At 37.6% G+C, this 17277-nt stretch overlaps 1 protein-coding gene across 2 annotated transcripts; it reads right to left on the reverse strand.

Moving 5' to 3' along the window:
* Positions 1-2503: 2503 nt before the first annotated feature.
* On the reverse strand, positions 2504-16812 carry LOC124208789 (discoidin domain-containing receptor 2-like). Of its 2 annotated transcripts, none has more exons than XM_046606657.1 (25): positions 16427-16812; positions 14370-14552; positions 13822-13927; positions 13314-13434; positions 13132-13242; positions 12899-13006; positions 12767-12806; positions 12415-12516; positions 12257-12319; positions 11911-12050; positions 11054-11191; positions 10846-10918; positions 10644-10760; positions 10240-10409; positions 9879-10122; positions 9502-9699; positions 9320-9447; positions 8850-8929; positions 8531-8728; positions 8357-8449; positions 8151-8292; positions 8011-8058; positions 7828-7932; positions 3215-3344; positions 2504-3151 (listed from the first exon to the last, which is right to left on the reverse strand). In XM_046606657.1, the coding sequence occupies exons 2-25, from the start codon at positions 14437-14439 to the stop codon at positions 3129-3131; spliced, it is 2748 nt and encodes a 915-aa protein (XP_046462613.1). In that variant the 5' UTR covers positions 14440-14552; positions 16427-16812; the 3' UTR covers positions 2504-3128. The 2 variants fall into 2 exon arrangements, with proteins under 2 accessions (XP_046462613.1, XP_046462612.1); XM_046606656.1 differs by having other exon boundaries at positions 9867-10122; positions 16427-16811.
* Between the last annotated feature and the right edge of the window lie 465 nt (positions 16813-17277).

Genomic DNA, 17277 nt, shown 5'->3' on the forward strand with positions numbered 1-17277 from the left:
TCCTACAACAATTTTGTGTGTGTAAAAAATGTAGATCGTCATTAGATCTACTCAGGGAAAAAAGAAAAAAAATCTAGCCCAAGCCGTTCGGGTAGTATTTGCACTTTTCTAAGACACGTAGTGCCATAAGAATGCACTGAAACAAGAGGGGTGTACCTAATAGTTTGGTGGGTATTGTATGACGAAATGGACATTGAATGAGCGGAAATAGTGCACCAAAAATGAACGTTATATTCACATACCATTTGAACATCCACATACATTTTTCGAATCTCACATTTACATGCAATGAACGTCGACGTTTTAGTAGGGTAGCTAAACATTTGTTTACTATTAGCAAATCCCTCTTATGAGAGAGCTTCGAGCTGTTTGATTCGGGTTTCGACGGCTTCCATAGCCTTTTCGTATTTTTCGTTCGTCTCTCTTTTCTCCTTTTCCACTAGGGCTCGATATTGAAGTTCAGCCTCATCGATTTTCATCTTTTTTTTTGCCATTTGGTCAGCTTGCTGCTGGATTTTTCGTTGAAGCTCAGTGTTACGTTCAATTTTGCTCAAACGTTTTTCGGAATCGATGGTCGTCTGAGTCATGGTTCTCGTCACTTTTGATAGTTATTCCTCGACGTTTCTCCTCGGCTCAATTTATTGACGTAGACGCTGCTGAATCTCGTTCATGATGGCGGCGGAGTCGGGACGTTGTACTCTTGATTCTGAAACTGATGATCCAACGATCGAGTCATTGTAGTCAAACTGATTTCTTAACGTGTTGTTAAGCGCTGTTTCGTCGACAACAGATGAGTGTACGGAGGACCGTGGCGTGCGGATGTATCTGTCAATTTGTTCATATACTTCCATCGTTATCGCTTCACACCTTCTGATCCATTCGTTCGGATTTGCGACTTCTCTGCGTTAAAATCTGGCGCTTTAACATATCGCTCGTGAGACGTTGCAGTCTTCTAATTGGTCGGCCAGTGTCGCTCGACGAACAACCAACTTTTGTTTACTGCCAAAATTGACGATGTGTTGATTTATTTTTGTAATCAACTTGGTGTGTCTTCCTTTTTCGACCGTGCCCTCTCGTTTTAATTGCTTGGTACTGGTAAGCGGTGGAAATTCACTGTTGACGGAGGTTTGCAGAATTCGTCAAGTGAGCCCGGCTGATTTTCAAAGTTGGAATCTTGTATTTCGGAACGCAGAACGTTTTTTGAACAGTGAATGAAGCTGGGATGAAACGATGATGAAAGAATGATGATCGATGAGATGAAAGACGATTGGTTTTACAGCAACCCCAATCGTATGACAGCCAGCTGGCCTTGCGTGGTGCTTCCTGCTCTTCCTGCTCTTCTTGCTGTTCCATTCGATTTTGGATTTTTGCCCTGTGTGGTTGTTGTTGTTAGCTAGTCGATTTTTTCAATTCTTGATATATTTGCTGAGCCTCACGCGTTCGTTTTTCAATCAGCTGCCTTCTTTCCTCTTCGCTTCGTTCTTCAATCAAAAGCGCTCTTGCAGCCTGCCGTTCACGGTCCCGTTGCACGCCTTCTGAAACTCGGCGTTGTAAGTGACGGGAAGCTTGTTGAGCCCTGTTGCGTTCACTGTTGCTACGTCGCATCAGCTTGGTGGTTTCGAGCCAAGTGGCCACGTTACGAAGATGAGAAGGGAACACATTCCCTCGTGACTGACAAAAAATTGTCGGATTGCGTGACACAAAAACTTTGAGCTGTCGGAGCTCAGAAATTTATAGGTGAATGGTAGGCCTATTGATGCTCTATATGATTGTAGGGGAGAGGGGGGCTAGTTGGCAGGGTCACTTTTTGTGAATTTATTTGAATTTTTTGACCACACTTTTTGCAAATTGAATGAATAAATCAAATTCAGATTTCAATTCTCTATGAATTGATCGTATTTGTTTACAATGTTCATTTACACGAAATTGGGAAATTGGGAAAAACCGAAAAAAAAATGTCTGCCAACTTGCCCCACCTACCGGGTAAATTGGCAGCTGACGATTCTCCATTTCTCCAAAATTTCTAGGTCGAATTTTGAAAACTTGCAACTCAGCATCTCTTGAGAAAACTGTATGCCAACATGCCCCTCAAAATTTCTGCCAACTAGCCACCTGCCTACTAGCCCCCCTCTCCCCTATTTTAAATTGACGGAAGGTAAAGCTTAGGAAGCACACTATTCCTCTAATTTTGGTTCATTCTGGTGGGAAAGTTTAAAGAGAAAAAGGAAGGGAAGATAAGAATGTAAAAGCGCAAAAGAAATCTAAAAAGGAGGAAAGGTGTGCTTATTAATATACCTTCCGTCAATTTCAAATACAATCATATGGAGAAATTTGCCTGCCCAAGAAATTTTCAAGCATGACTGTATATATTTCACATCATATATTAGTGACTTTAAATGAAAATATCACGTCATGTTGAAAATGTGACATGAATGTCAAAAAGACATTGTAGTATCAACGAGTATCAAATTGACATAAAAACGAGACCAATTGCTACATGGGATGCGAACTTAATAAAAATGTATTCTGTGGCGTGAATCACTGAAATCTATTTTTAAAAATATGTAAAATCTAATTTTCACCCATGAACTGAAACGTTTATGGCATTTGCCCAAAATGATCCGTGTCCATGATGAATCTGTTCTCCCCCATAGTAATTTAGTTAAAGCATATTTTATAGTTGGTATAGCCATGCTGTACAATAAATATTAACAAATTCGGGACCACAAATCCACTGATTCTAATCATCTTTATGCGTTTGAAAAATAATTTGACACTATGCGCAATCCCCCAGCATATTTTTACATACAAATGCATTATTTGTAGTTCAATAAAAAGTTATTGGAATTATTTTTACCATTTCAGAATACCTATAATGTATATAAGCGTTTATTTTACTGAGAGTAAATAAATCGCACAACTTCTTAGACGTTATGGTTTCGAATTTAAATCTCATTATTTGAAGTAAAGCTAAAAAAGATTTGCTTCGTCAATGCTTTCAGGTATTAGTGCACTAAGCTACAGAACTTTACAACGATTTAATAAAATATGAATATAATCAGACGATACTGCTTCCTCACTCAACATGTGCTAATTGGTGTCCTCCAAATTTTATTTTTGGGTGTGGATTATTTGATTCTGTGGCGATATCCTACACATTTTAAAATAAATAACGTAAGTGAAAAAACTATTGATTATCGTATTTTTTATGTACCTAAATTTTTGCGCATTAAAAACATGTGGATTTCTTTAAATGTAGGTCGATCGTTGGGGTTGCATTTCCAGCATTCACACATTAAGTCGTAGATATCCTTAGGGCAAAGGATCGGCCAGGAAAGTAATATCTGCGTAAATTGCGAATAGAACATTTTTTAGTCAGATTCGCTGATTAAAATGCACTCGTTCGTTCTTGCCATGATGCCACCAGTTTTGTTTCATATTCATTTGTAAACTGATGTGGCATAAACAAGATTCCTTCGGTAATGTCCTTCGGGAATTTTTTCACGGTAAAGAGACAGAAAATCAAGGTTAAATAGTAGATTAATACATACTATTATGTTTGGAAAATTCTGTTTCCCTTTATTCTCTTAAATTAATTGATTCTTATTAACTAATTGACTAATAATCTGTCAATATTATGAGTGGTGCGACTTAGGTGTGGCGGAGGCTTCACCCCGCCATCCCACGTCACACTTCATGTTTTGATTAAGTTAAAGTAACACTTATTACTATAGTAACAATACAATTATATCATCAGTCACATGTTACATTACATGAGTCTTGGCTAATAGATAGCGAGCTACTATCATACCCATTTTTTTCCCTTACAATAATATAATAATGATGTTCTAATGGTCATCAACCCGGGCTTCCATTTCTATTTTTCAGGATTCGAATCTCGATCAAGTCGGAAAGGAAACTAAGTTTGTAATTTTTTGAAAAATTGCTCTTAAAAAGCTTTCGGGGGTAAATGGAAATGGAAGATCGGTGGTAACTCTTCACCACCGCAAGAAGATCTTGATGACCGAGGAGAGGACAGGGTAAGAATGGAGAGATTACCCAGAGCTTCAAAATGAGTATAATCTAACATTTTTAAAATGTTCCTCAACTTCTTGGTTGATGACTAACTGTTAAAAAAGGAGGCATAGAAATTTTACTTGGACAACCAAATTTATTAAAATCAAGATAAAAAACAGTAAACAAAAAGAGGTAATAATAAAACAAAAGAGTTAAAAAAGTAATAGTGGGAAAATACAAAGTAAAAAGAAGAATAAAGACGAAATCGAACAAGAACATAAAAACAAAATAAAATAAAATATACTCTCCACTCCCAAAGCAGAAAACTTGTCTTACTAGGGAAGATCAAATTTTTTTTTCTTTTTGTTTACACTGCTGAGCACTCAATGCACTGACAGTTGGAAGGTTACGCAAAAAAAGCGAATTCACTGCCTAGGATCGGCAACCAGCTAGGTAACAAATATGCAAATTAAATTTTTAAAACAGTAATGAAAACAAATGAAAACCCCACTACGCAATGTATCAAATTTTGACAGAATTATGTACAAAATTTGGTGACGATTGGTCATTCAGGGAAGAAACGTATAAGCAAATACATAATGGACATTAAACCCTCCGAATTTCACTACTAGCTACTACTACCCTACCCCCTTATACCCCACACCCTATATTGTTAAGGCCCTTATATATAAATATACCTCAGGGATAAATTTGGTTTGTTAATCCTATTTCTGATTTTAATTTAGATAAGATTTTGTGGATGGGGTTGAAAACTGGCAAAAAAGGGCCTTCTACTAAATTTATAATAACTTGGTCAATCTAACCTGGAATCAAAATTCCTTTTGGATTTGCATAGAGAGATAGCCTAGAAAACCTTTATTTGTTTTAGAACATTATTTTTTTTATATGCACCTTTCTAAAAAGCGATACCAAACAGAGGGGAGGGGAGGGGCTCCGCTCCCAATAAAAAAATTCACGAAAAATTTTCACGAATTCTAAAGTTAAATATTTCCGGAACGATAAGGAATTTTTGACGCGAAACCACAAAAACAGACAAATCAGTATTGAAAAACTGAACAAGCCTGCTGTTTTTTACATATTTATTTTTAGATCCCATAGCAGAACGGGAAAAAACGGGGTCCCTGAATTTGGTGCGGTTGAGTAGTGGGTTGATTATTTTTAACATTTAACGAAATACCCCCTTTTTACGGAGAAAATCGGGAAATCCGAAATAATTTGGAATGAAATTTGTGAAATATCACGAAATCCCAAAATCTTCCCCTCTGTTTACATCGGTTTTCGCCGCATATTCGGCTTGTAGAAAAAAATTATAGAAAATTTAGCTCTTGGGATGATTCAGTTTTTTCTACGAGCCCAATATACGGCTAAAACGATGAAAACGGATGGGAGGATTTTGGGATTCCGTCGGATTTCGGGATATCTCAGGAATTTCAATCCCGATTATCTCGAAACGAAAAGTGATAAAAATTTGGACTTTATTCCGTTGGAATCGCCCTGCGATTTTGAACAGGATAGACCTATTCCGGATTTTAAAAGTCTCTTTGCGGATTCCTTTCCAAAAACTATCTAAAAAAGGAAGTATTTCGAACGCTTTGAGTCAGAGGTCGGAGATCGCTTATTAAAAATGTAGGAGGAGAGGGGGGCTAGTTGGCAGGTGGGGTAAGTTGGCATTTTGCTAGTTAGACCCCTTAAAGACCAAAACAAATCAAGTCTTTTATACCAAATATGAAGGACAACACCCAGATTACTCATACAAAATTTCAAAAGTGTACGACTTCCCCAACAGGAGTTATAGCAAAAAGAAAAAAAAACGGCAAAAAGTTTTTTTTTGGGCCTCTCACTACTTTTCACTTATCTCATAGTATAAAACTCGACAAAACTCTAAGATTGTCAGAAAACCCAAGCAAAAAAGAATTAATGTTTGTCTTATTTTTAAAAGAAACCCGACATTTATAAATTAAAAAGTTATTTAGTTATCAATTTATTTGTTCGAAAAGCACCCTGTGGGGTTAGTTGTCAGAAATTTTGAGGGGCATGTTGGCATACAGATTTCTCACGAGATGCTAAGTTGCAAGTTTTCAAAATTCGACCTAGAAATTCTGGAGCAATGGAGAATCGTCAGCTGCCAACGTAGGTGGGGCAAGTTGGCAGACTTTTTTATGCAGTTTTTCTCAATTTCACAATTCCGTGTAAATGAACATATTGTAAAGAAATACGATCAATTCATAGAGAATTGAAATCTGAATTTGATTTATTCATTCAATTTGCAAAACGTGTGGTCAAGAAATTAAAATAAATTCACAAAAAGTGACCCTGTCAACTAACCCTACTCGTCTCTAGTTCACGCGTGTCATGTCGCATCTTGGCGCGTCGTACGCTTATATAATAAGTTTAAGTTTTATTACATTTCCCTACTGTTCCAATGCTTTACACACCGTCATTTCCCTGTGTAAACTATAAATAATATCATTTTTGGATACACATTTAAATAAGGTAAAAAAATCCACATTTTCCTGTGACTTTTTGCTAGCGTTTCTCTAACCTTCATTCCTAAACAGTTGATTTCCCCCTATTTCCGCCCTCGGAAAAAGGAAATATGAAATATTTAATGAATGGAAGTTAAAGAAACATTAAAAATATGAAAAAATTCATACGACACGCGGAATGTTGTTGCTTAATTTACATGTTTATGCGAAAACGATACCAGGCATTGTTACATGGGAAAATGGCGGTATGTGAAGCAGTAGGGAAATAGATTAAAATCTGAACTTCTTATATTATCGTTTGACACGCCACCATAGCCATACGGCATGACACGCGTATTTCTACTCCCATTCCTCCCAGCCTTATGACGGTACAATTAGTGGTCTTCCATTTCTTTGTCTATGGTACAGTACCTACACAAAGTTTGGAACCACGGCGAGTGTTTCCGCGCTTCTAACACGGCGGCTTACGGCCAAAGTGTCTCTCTTTTTTACGCGATAACTCACGTTTGAGTTATCGCAAAGCAAATTTGAAAAAAATCTTCTTGGTGAGGAAAGAATTTCCTTTCACCATGATTTTTTGTAGATTTTAGTGAATTGAAGTTTATCCCCAAAAGACTAGATATAAAGTTTGGAAACATCGGCGCGCTCGCCATATGTTTCCAAGCTAAAGTGTATGCTAGTTAAAAAATCATAAAAAATTGAAATTAATCAATTATGACTTGAAACTTGCACAAACGGTAGACGACATAGTAGTCTACATTTGGACAAAGTTTCAAATTTTTTAAATTAAACGCTGATTTTTGCCGATTTTTTAAAGAAAAATTCCGATTAATTTTCGTAGCGCAGGGACGAAATCCTAGCCCGGGGGAAGAATAGAGGGAAGAAAATAGGAGAGAACAAAGGGGTCCGGCGGTTTTCCCTCTTCTATTCTTCCCTCGGGCAGGATACGCTCCACGCGACGAGAGAAGAAAAATCAACATTTAATGAAAAAATGCGAAAATGAATAAAAAAAATAATGAAATACGTGTCCAGCGTGACCCCCGCTCTCCTCTATACTAACGTATAATTATTATGGATATTTTAACACTTTCAATTTTGCAGTAAATTTGTAGAGATTAAGAATATTACAATCACAAGAAAGAGTTTTACTGCCATGTTATCACTCCCCCCCCCCCCGAAAAATAAATGAATAGATAAGGGTTAATATGAGTAAGATTTGAAGATTCGAGTATGGCAGGCTTTGAATAATTTTCTATACGCAAAAATGCAACTAATTATAAAGGTAAAATTTAAATGAGATCACCTCGTTTAATCCGCCTTGTTGCTGGTAATGCGTTAGTAAACGGAGTACTTCATTGTCAGTTAGAGCCTCAATTGGCGGATCGCGAGCAAATGTCAACATCTCCCACTATATTTCAACCAATGATTGCATAATAAACTTCAATTATTTCTAGATATTTGGCAAACTAGATCTTCGTGGACTTACCAAGAGAACACCGAAAGACCATGCGTCACTGCTTGAGCTAAACTTTTCCTACAAGTTAACAAGTATAGTTAGTATACATATTGGTCGGACATGTACACATTTACATATAATGATTAATTTTAAAAGTAGTCTGTGCTTACCAATGTAACACTTTCCCATGCCATCCATCTTAAGGGCAAGTATCGACCATCGTCCATCGTGAAATAATCTCCTGGATACAATTTGCTACTTATGTCGAAGCAAGCAATTTTCACGCCATAATTGGAATCTACTAGACAGTTTCTGTTCATCGAATCCACATTTTTAGTAGGAAACACATCTAGCAACAATTCTAAATAATTTCAACCTAGCTGCCAAATCTCGATGTATTATGTTATGAATTTCCAAGTATTCCATTGCAGCCGCAATTTGTTTTGCCATAAAAATAAGGCATCCGTAGCTAAACTCATTAAAATAATCAACGCGCATTCAACAAGTTTTTATTTGAAATAACTGACCGAAAATTAAGTTAGTAACCTACCTTAAACTCCTCTCACTTAAAGAAGACGTTTCTGCAACGTGATTTTGAAGAAATTGATACATGTCCGTAACGTCACCGTAGCCGAATATAATCGAAAACCTGTTTTCCGGCTGCTGTGGTAATACAAGACCGAGGAATGGCAATATTTTGTCGTGTTGCAGTTTGCACTGTGTCTGAATTTCTTTGTCCATTTCGTCGCTAAAATATTTGACATGAATTAGTAAAAAGCTATTTTTGAAATGTATATAATTGCTGCGATCTGTATGAATAAATATTAGAGATCATAAAAAAATATATAAATATAGGCCTGCATCATTACTTTTTCCAATAAGACGGAAACTGGCGAGAGAGCACTACAGTTGTGCTCATTGAGTCTTCTGTTAACTGGCATAAATATAACTGCAATGAAAGAAAAAATTATTTTCTTCTTCAGCTCACAAGTAAAAAAAAATAAAACAAAAGTATTATCCACAAAAAATCGATAAGTTACTCAGCAAATCTATAATTTAGACACGAGTGCACTGCCATAGCAACGCGGCAGGGCTACCATAGTTACTACTCGTGGTAGTATTAAAAAAAAGGACAGTAGATGCGAATCATTCATAATCAATATACAATTTTTATGCGCAACACAAGTTTGCGGATATTTTCTTTTTACTATAGCGAACTTCATCCCATTTAGATTTTTAGATAGTGAGCTTAGCAGCTAAATATTAAATATTTTTAAGATATACTGTACTAACTAATCATAATTAACAATATTTCTATACACATTCATAATAAACTCACATCATCTCCGAATTGGCCACATGACAAGTGATTAATGCGATTCAATTTCGTCGAACACATTTCCCTTAGCTCAGTTGTCCCAGTGCTTTGTTGGAATAATTCTGTCGTGGCGTAGAATCCTTCCTTGTCTACCGAACAAGATGGTAAAATACCATTGAGGTAAGGATCTTTGTTTAAAATACCATTGGAAAGGATCGAGCCGCTCCGTGTCAACTGAGAAGGTGGTGTTGACGGATGCTGTTGCGCTTCGATTCGTGAATAATTCATATGTGAATAGAGCCGGGACATGAAGGAGACATTCGTTGTCGGGGAGCCAATCATGGGTGAAGTCTTCTCAGTTTCATACGGATACGCTGGAATAACATCGTAATCCTGCTCACCTATAAAAACAAAATATCAGTAGGGACAGCCGGGAACAGCAACAACGGCGCGAATTTAAATCGATAATATGTTCCTCCTTTATTCCTCAGGCTTATAACATTCGTGTTTCCCAACAAAAAATATGAGACTGTCGCTACCTTGTGAAAGTGTAAAAAAAAAAATATACCTAAAGCAATACTTTCTGTCCGATCATCCGCTTGTTTTTTGGTTTTCACGTTTAAACGGGGAGAGCAAGAATCGTCGTCCGAAAATGGCTCGTTGTAAAACGTAGATGAATTTTCAATGGAAGCGTTTTTTCTCCCTAAATTCATTAAATTTCGCTCATCGATCGGAGAGTAGATCGTTTTCTCATAACTGGCGCTGTTTGTCTTCCCAAAATCGTAATCTGCACTATTACGTTGAATTTCCAAACCCAGATTTTGCTGCAAGCATACACAAAAAAATCAAATTGCTGTAAATATTTGGCAATCGCTTATTAAGAACGCAAAATAAAAAAAAATATAATAAATATAATAAATATAATGTCATTTATATGTTACCGGACTCATTCTTCCAAAAGACGTCTGCAGAATGGATTGTTCGACACTTTTTTCAACATTGTGTACACTTTTACCGATGACGACAGCCAAGGCAATGGCTAAAGCGATGATAATTGAAGTCATTACTCCTATGACAATTCCGGTATGACTAGAATAACTTTGCGTCGAAACTGGGAAAACAAGCAGAATTATGTAACTGTTGTTGGGTTGATGATGACAAAACTAAACTATGCAACTAAATCAACGGGTCGTTATTATTATTATTATATTGATCCGCAAATGATAAAAAAATCAATAGGATGCGCTGTATGACGTACAAGATTAATATTGCATTTATATGCTCGACTCATCTTTTGAAACAGGCATAAATATCTAAGTTTTTTTTTTTTTTTTTTGTTACTTACAGTCTTCTTCTATGTCTGATGTTTTGATTTGGGCAACTGCGTCTCGCTGTAAGAACCCCTCGTCCTTTTGACGTCCCCTATCACGAACGTCGTCACTAAAATTTCCAACAGCTTGTTCTGAAACATCGAGATATTGACAGAAGGTGACTATAGGATTGCGACAAGTGTACGGTATGTTTCGTAAATCAACATCTTAATTTACCAGAAGTAAAATAAAATTCGGAGACCACAAGCCACTCTGCAGCGAAGGTAAATTGCAGCTTTAGGTATCGCGCCTATAATAATTGATTTATAATTGATCACATCAAACAAATTTATGTTAACTTTAAATAAAATTGTAAGGCTGTTTTTTTTTGTATAGTTTCCTATAATAGCACGACATCCGTTTGTGTGATAAAATGACGTATTACCATTTTAAACCCGAGGTTGATCGATACGTTGCGGGCGTTGTCCAAGAAATGGTCGGGCATGTAGAAATAAGTGACGGCGCTGTCTAAGGGGAACTGACGACCTCCAATGCTAAACAACACTCGCAATACCGAGAACACCTAGAATGCGCAAGGGAATATACAAGTACCAGATGAGAATAAATATAAGCGCAAACGAAATATTACCGAAGATTACTGAAATAACGTTAACATTTCAAATAAGGTATAGCTATAATAACAGCAGCAGCGGCAACCGTGGTTTATATTAGCACTCGGCTATACTCGCTTTATCTTTTTCTTATAGCTAGTTTCATTGCGTAAGATATTATATAAGGGTTAAGCCCCCGATTGCGGTGGTCGTCACAGTGCTGTCGATCAGAAGAGGAAAAAAAACAAGCTGATGAAATGAGTAATTCAATTACTTCCCCCGTGCGATGCTGGAGCGCACTTTTTTAGTTTGAGGCTAATATAAAAGCATCCATATAACTCAACTGGGCTGTGTTTTTCTCTTGGTATGTCTCACAACACCGAACACCTCAGTACAGCTTTATACGAAGGGTTGCTTCACCACTCCGATATAAATAGTTGAGATTTAATCGAAAAAGAAACCCCTCAATATATTTCTTATATAACGTTCCTTCATCGAGCGGGCTTAACTCCCGCCCGCAGCAGCTATCTAAGTTATATACCTTAACGGCGGGATATAGTTGGGCGTGATGGGCATTGTTTTGGTCTTGGTGAGAGGTAAAATCAATAGAGCTACACAGTGGCACATATATAGCGTGTGCCGGGGTGGACAAAGTAACGATGCTGAAAATAGCTATGCTTGTGCTACCTACCTGGATGTGTTTGTGGTAGTCGTTGTTAACGAAGACATCGATTCGCGAGAAGTTGCGGACCCCCTCGAATTCGAATGTCAGTTCTAAAAGACCGAGACGTGGGGCATTCGTCTTATTTTGCCAGCCAACCCATCCGTAACCTGTTGTGAAATCAAATCAGAGTATCAGACCATCCGGAAATGAATCATTCCAGCTGTCACAGCTGTGTGTCACAAGTGTCAAAAGAATTTAAAAAGGATTTCTGACTCTAGGTAAAGAAAAAGAATCAAGCAACTTGGCTTGACATCCAGCACAGTCTGTCTAATAAGTGAATTGTTTGATAATCGATTTCACCTTGGCAACTTACCTTTACTGACATTCTCGACGTTGTTCTGACCGACACGCCCGTCAAGGAGCTGGCCTAGCCCACCTTAAAAAAATTGTGAAATAAAATTATTTATTTGTTTATTTATTTTTCTGATTGCATTTCGAGTATATTCTTAAATGCTTAATTATTTTCTTTACCCTTGAGAAATCCGTTTTCCACAATTCCATCATAGGTCTCGTCGATCAGGTCGCTGTTACGGAAAACATCTCCTTGTGGGCCAGAATAGCTAACAACTCCCTCTGTAAATTTCCCCGGAAATATATTATTTAAATTTTAACGTGTGATAAATACACAAATTTTTTTGTTGACGAAAAAATTCAACATTTTTCAAAAGTAGAAATTTCAAAGCCAATCACATTGCCACATATAGATATGCATGTACTGTACACTTAAAAAAAAATTAACATGCGTATAGCTGAATAAGAGCTCAATCATGAAGGCTTGACAGTAGACAAGGTAAAAAGAAAAAAACACCAAAGAGTATCTAACCTTCAAATTTACAACCGGAGAGCTCAATACGAAGACAAACCTTAGTTAGTGTAAATCCCATGTAAGAAAATAGAATAATAAAATTCCATCACCATATTAAGCCCTTAAAAAATGTTAATCGACATAACGTACTGTTCTGCGGTGTATAGAATATGGCACGAATTTTATCTTGGTAGCAAGTATAACTGGATTTAAATAGTTGTTTGCCACCATGTAAGTGTTAGTATTGCCAGTAAAGATCTGTAATGCAAAATGCAATAAAACAGAGAGAATTACTGATTTATCATTCTGGCGTTTACATAGATATAGTTGGACACTCGGACAGCTAGAAAAAATTGACTATTTTATAGTATGTATAGACTCACTTCGGCACCAGTTTGATTTCGATAGCGCATCCACCGTTCCATCCCAGGTCTCCAGTATTCTAATTTAAACTGCTCGACGTACTCCTGGCCTTGTCCGTTTCCAAAACGACCCTGTTGATAATAAAACGTCAAACGATAATCTATTTGAATATTTTAGCTTATTTTCAAATGATGAATCTGACCTGCGTCTGGACAGTAGAAATGACATGCATTGTTTTCAAATCAATCTCGAGCCACTCTTTCACGCCACGCATAACCTGCTGCTTGGGACACCACGCTCCTCCGTTTTTATCTTGGTTTAACCTGGCAGTTATTGGAATCGTAATTACGATAGGAGGATTTATCGACAACGTATTAGACTACTGTATATAAAACATGATGAGATTTCTGTTGATCGGAGTCCTATTTTAAGAAAATAAGAAATTACATTTTACATCGCTAGTTAATTAAAATTGTTCCCTTGGTACGCATGAACCCGTTGGTGCTAATTTTGTTTTGTTGTTTATTAGCCTACTGCGAAAATAAAGCGGGCTCTGGAGATGAATTATTTTTACAGCGTTTTACAGTCACACGACAGGAAGTGGAAATGAAAAAATAGGCAAATATGGAATTATATAAAATAGTATGCAATGAATAATTCCTACAAAAAAAACTTCTGAATTAAAACAATTGTTTTTATGTGGCACTAACCGAGAGAATTGAGGTCCCACATTACTGGCGTCGTACGAGGAGCTCGCCGTGATAGCCGCATCTTTGATGTGGCCGGATTCTAGACCGAGAGATGCATTACAGGTTTCTAGAATAATATTTAAAATTAAGGAATTATAAATGATAATATAGAGTTTTCTTCACGCATAATACTAAATATTTTCGCACATAGTTGTAACTCGGAACGTATAAAACAATATTATGGATCACTTTTGACATTTGTTGGTTTATGATATATAAAACGCCAAACGCGCGCAACACCACTAGTCTTATTAGTTGCAGCGAAAGTGATTCATAATATCGAAAATTTCTACGGTTTCTTCGGGTTTCTTATTCACCAGCAACTGGCTATGCAATTTTTCTTTTTCTATTTTTTTATATGTTAACGAACGATTGCCGCTCGTTGTGTATGAGAGGATTATATTTCCAGGTTAGAGTCACCAGTGCGGTGCAATCGTCGATTAACTTTTCCTTAGAAATTAGCTAAGCATTTCCCGGCAGCAAAATGTACAGCTTAAACGTTGATTTACCTAGATTGAGTGCAAATGATGCTGAAGCGGTTGTTGCGATGACGACTAGGAAGACGATGAACTTATTCATCTTATAATGAAGAAGTGGAAAGCTATATAAACACTGTTGCAGATCTTCTTGCCATGCGTGAATATCCAGTTCAGGGAGTAGAGGATCTAATGCGTAGACTCAGAACTCTAGCCCTAGTTTCATCACAAACGATAAACATATTAAAAAAAAGAAAATTAACGCAATCACCCTCTATCAGCTTTAAGTTTACAGACATGATCTAGACTAAGATTTCTGTACATCGAAATATAAACATTAATAAGCTCACCATAATTGATTTATCTAGCCTATATCGAGCCTATATAGACCTTTACTATAATCTGATTGGGATTGGAAGAGCATTCCGGCGTTTGCCGGAAAGTTGAACAGGTACAAATATCGAAAGTTCGCAGACACTTTAGAGTATTACTGTGTATAGTACGCGTACACTGATAACCTACTGTCGGAGTTTATTCCGTCTCCCGCGGGAGACGCAGTACTGTATATACGTCAATAGCTAAATGGTAATAAAAACAATCACGCTCGAATACAGCTTCAGTATACACAAACGAAAACCAATTACGGATGCCAGCATTTTCTCAATGAAGCTAACGGAGTGAGTCGACGAGAGCCAGGAGGACTTCAATGAGTTCTGGGAAATCGTGGATGTTGAATAAGAAATAAAGATACGTACAAATGGAATAAGAAGAATTGCGGCACAGCCGCGGCACAGTACATATACGTAGGTATACGTATATAAAATGCCGAGTAAACTGGAGTATATATAAACTGTTGGAGGTTTTGACGATCGAATTTAACTGCCTTTGTGTGTGCAGCAGGACCTGCAGGGCTTCAAGGCATATGTACAGTCTAACATGATGTACATACGCTGTTAGACTGCTCGGCCGCATTGATCCAACGGTACGCGGTGTGCTGCTGGGTTGCGTAATGAAAGTATGGGACATAAAATATGGTGCGTGGGCTTTTTGTGACAAACGGCAGAACGATCTCATGTGTAGGCTGATGCCTAAGATGCCTAGCGCTGCAGATAAATAACTACTTCTGTCACACCGCGCATTCAACACGTTTGTTTTCCTCCCTATTGCCTATTGCTATACATTAGGGAAAACAACTAGTTGCAATTCCTTTTCAAGCGCTTATCGGCGCTTAGCAGTATAGGCCTACAGCCTACTAATGATAGTTGTTTTTACAATAACATTTTATTCGTAGAAAAATTTTTATTTGCCTTCAGCCATGATGTTTAAAAAAGAACACATTTCAAAAGAACAGACTTTGCCAATATTCTTAACTTGTCGTTTATGATGTTTTATTATTGGCTAGTTTTCTTTACCCTTGAGCTATTTCATTGCGCATTTTACTGCTCGATCCATTTAAACTTAATTTTTTCTCTATATGTTTATTTTTTAAACATTTCTAAAGAAATTCTTGCTGCTCACATTTTTATTATTTTTTTTCTTTATATTTGCGCATTTATTGTTTTATTTGTCAATTTTGTTTTTATATATTTTGCTGTAATTGGTACCAAAATTGTTTATTTTTATTTATTTATTTTTTATTTTTAACCTAGCGGAAGTGCAGCTGACAAATTTATCTTCGTCAGTCTCAAATATAGTGAGCACCTCTGTGCACCAGGTGCCTTTGCTCGTGGGCTGCGATATCCTCTTTCCTCCTGAATAATCTAAAGGGAAAATTTGCATCTGGTGTACGCGGGTGTACGTGCACTCTATGTGTCATCGCATTAAAAAAAACTCGATTGATCACTTTAAAGGGCGAATAACGAGCGAGCATAAGCGTGGGAAGTCTAACCGCTGTTTATCGGATAAACTTGATCCTACCTGGTAGAGACAACAATCAACACGTATACAGAATTTCACATATTACTGATTCTAAAAATATGTCATAGTTCTAGTTCAGAGATGTACAAGTAAAAGCTCTTATTTCCATTCAGCATATAAGTTTTTTCAGCCACAAACAACATAACAAATAATTTCAATCAGCTTAGGCCTACCTGAAATCTTTTCAGTTTTCCCGTTTCACTTATTCCTGAAATACCAACGACGGAATATATTCCAATGCGTAGCTGCAACTGAAATCCCAGCAATCGGCGGAGCATAAAAAGAGAACTAATCAGTAGTCATTCAATCGTAAAATTCCTATTGAGGAGGGCAAACAAAAATCCACACGCACGCAAATGGATCGCCGACCGTGTGAGACCAATAGAGAAAAAGAAAAACGAGCACTATACACAGACTATACACAGCACGGATAGGCTGCTGCTGCGTGTGTTTCTAGCTGGGCGACGGGGATCCAACTGAAAGCAAGTGCAGCGCAATGCAGGAATAAATGGAGGAACTCGCCGATCAAACTTGCATGAGAAGGAGAGAGAGAGAGACAGAGAGAGAAAAAGGGAGAAAAGAAGGGGGCGAGTTCAGGACTGGCAACTCGCGGGAAGAGCCAACAGGAACAGAAACGTAATAACTGCCGGCCCTGCGCTGGGGCAAAGGCAGGCACAGCAGCACTCACGCTCCTACACCCATATCCCCGCAGGGTTGTAGCCTACTACATAGAACGTGCAGCGTATATAACACAGCGATTCACGCACATCACGCGTCTCCCTTCTATTACTATACCCGGAAATCGAAACAAAGGTTAGTCGATGTCGATCAAGACAGGAGCGTGGCGCGCAAGAGGGAAAGAATATAAACGACTGCTTGTTCACCAGCACCCCGGCGCACAGTTGCACACCCCAGCAGCGTGCAGCTGTGAGTGAATTCGGCGTAATAAGTAAATCAGATTGAGTCGCTCCGCTCGCTCGCTCGCAACCAGAATACGCGACTAAATGGCCAAATAATGCGATTG

This window comes from Daphnia pulex, chromosome 12, assembly GCF_021134715.1.
Source record: "Daphnia pulex isolate KAP4 chromosome 12, ASM2113471v1".
Lineage (NCBI taxonomy): Eukaryota > Metazoa > Arthropoda > Branchiopoda > Diplostraca > Daphniidae > Daphnia > Daphnia pulex.

Bases quoted from the DNA above. Each gene is read 5' to 3' on its own strand.
- LOC124208789 (XM_046606656.1), bottom strand. From the start codon at position 14,439: ATGAATAAGTTCATCGTCTTCCTAGTCGTCATCGCAACAACCGCTTCA. The intron at 13,435-13,821 runs GTTAGTGCCACA...AATAACTGCCAG, and splicing joins GTGGGACCTCAATTCTCTCG to GTTAAACCAAGATAAAAACG. The intron at 12,320-12,414 runs GTAAAGAAAATA...AATTTTTTTAAG, and splicing joins GGAAAACGGATTTCTCAAGG to GTGGGCTAGGCCAGCTCCTT.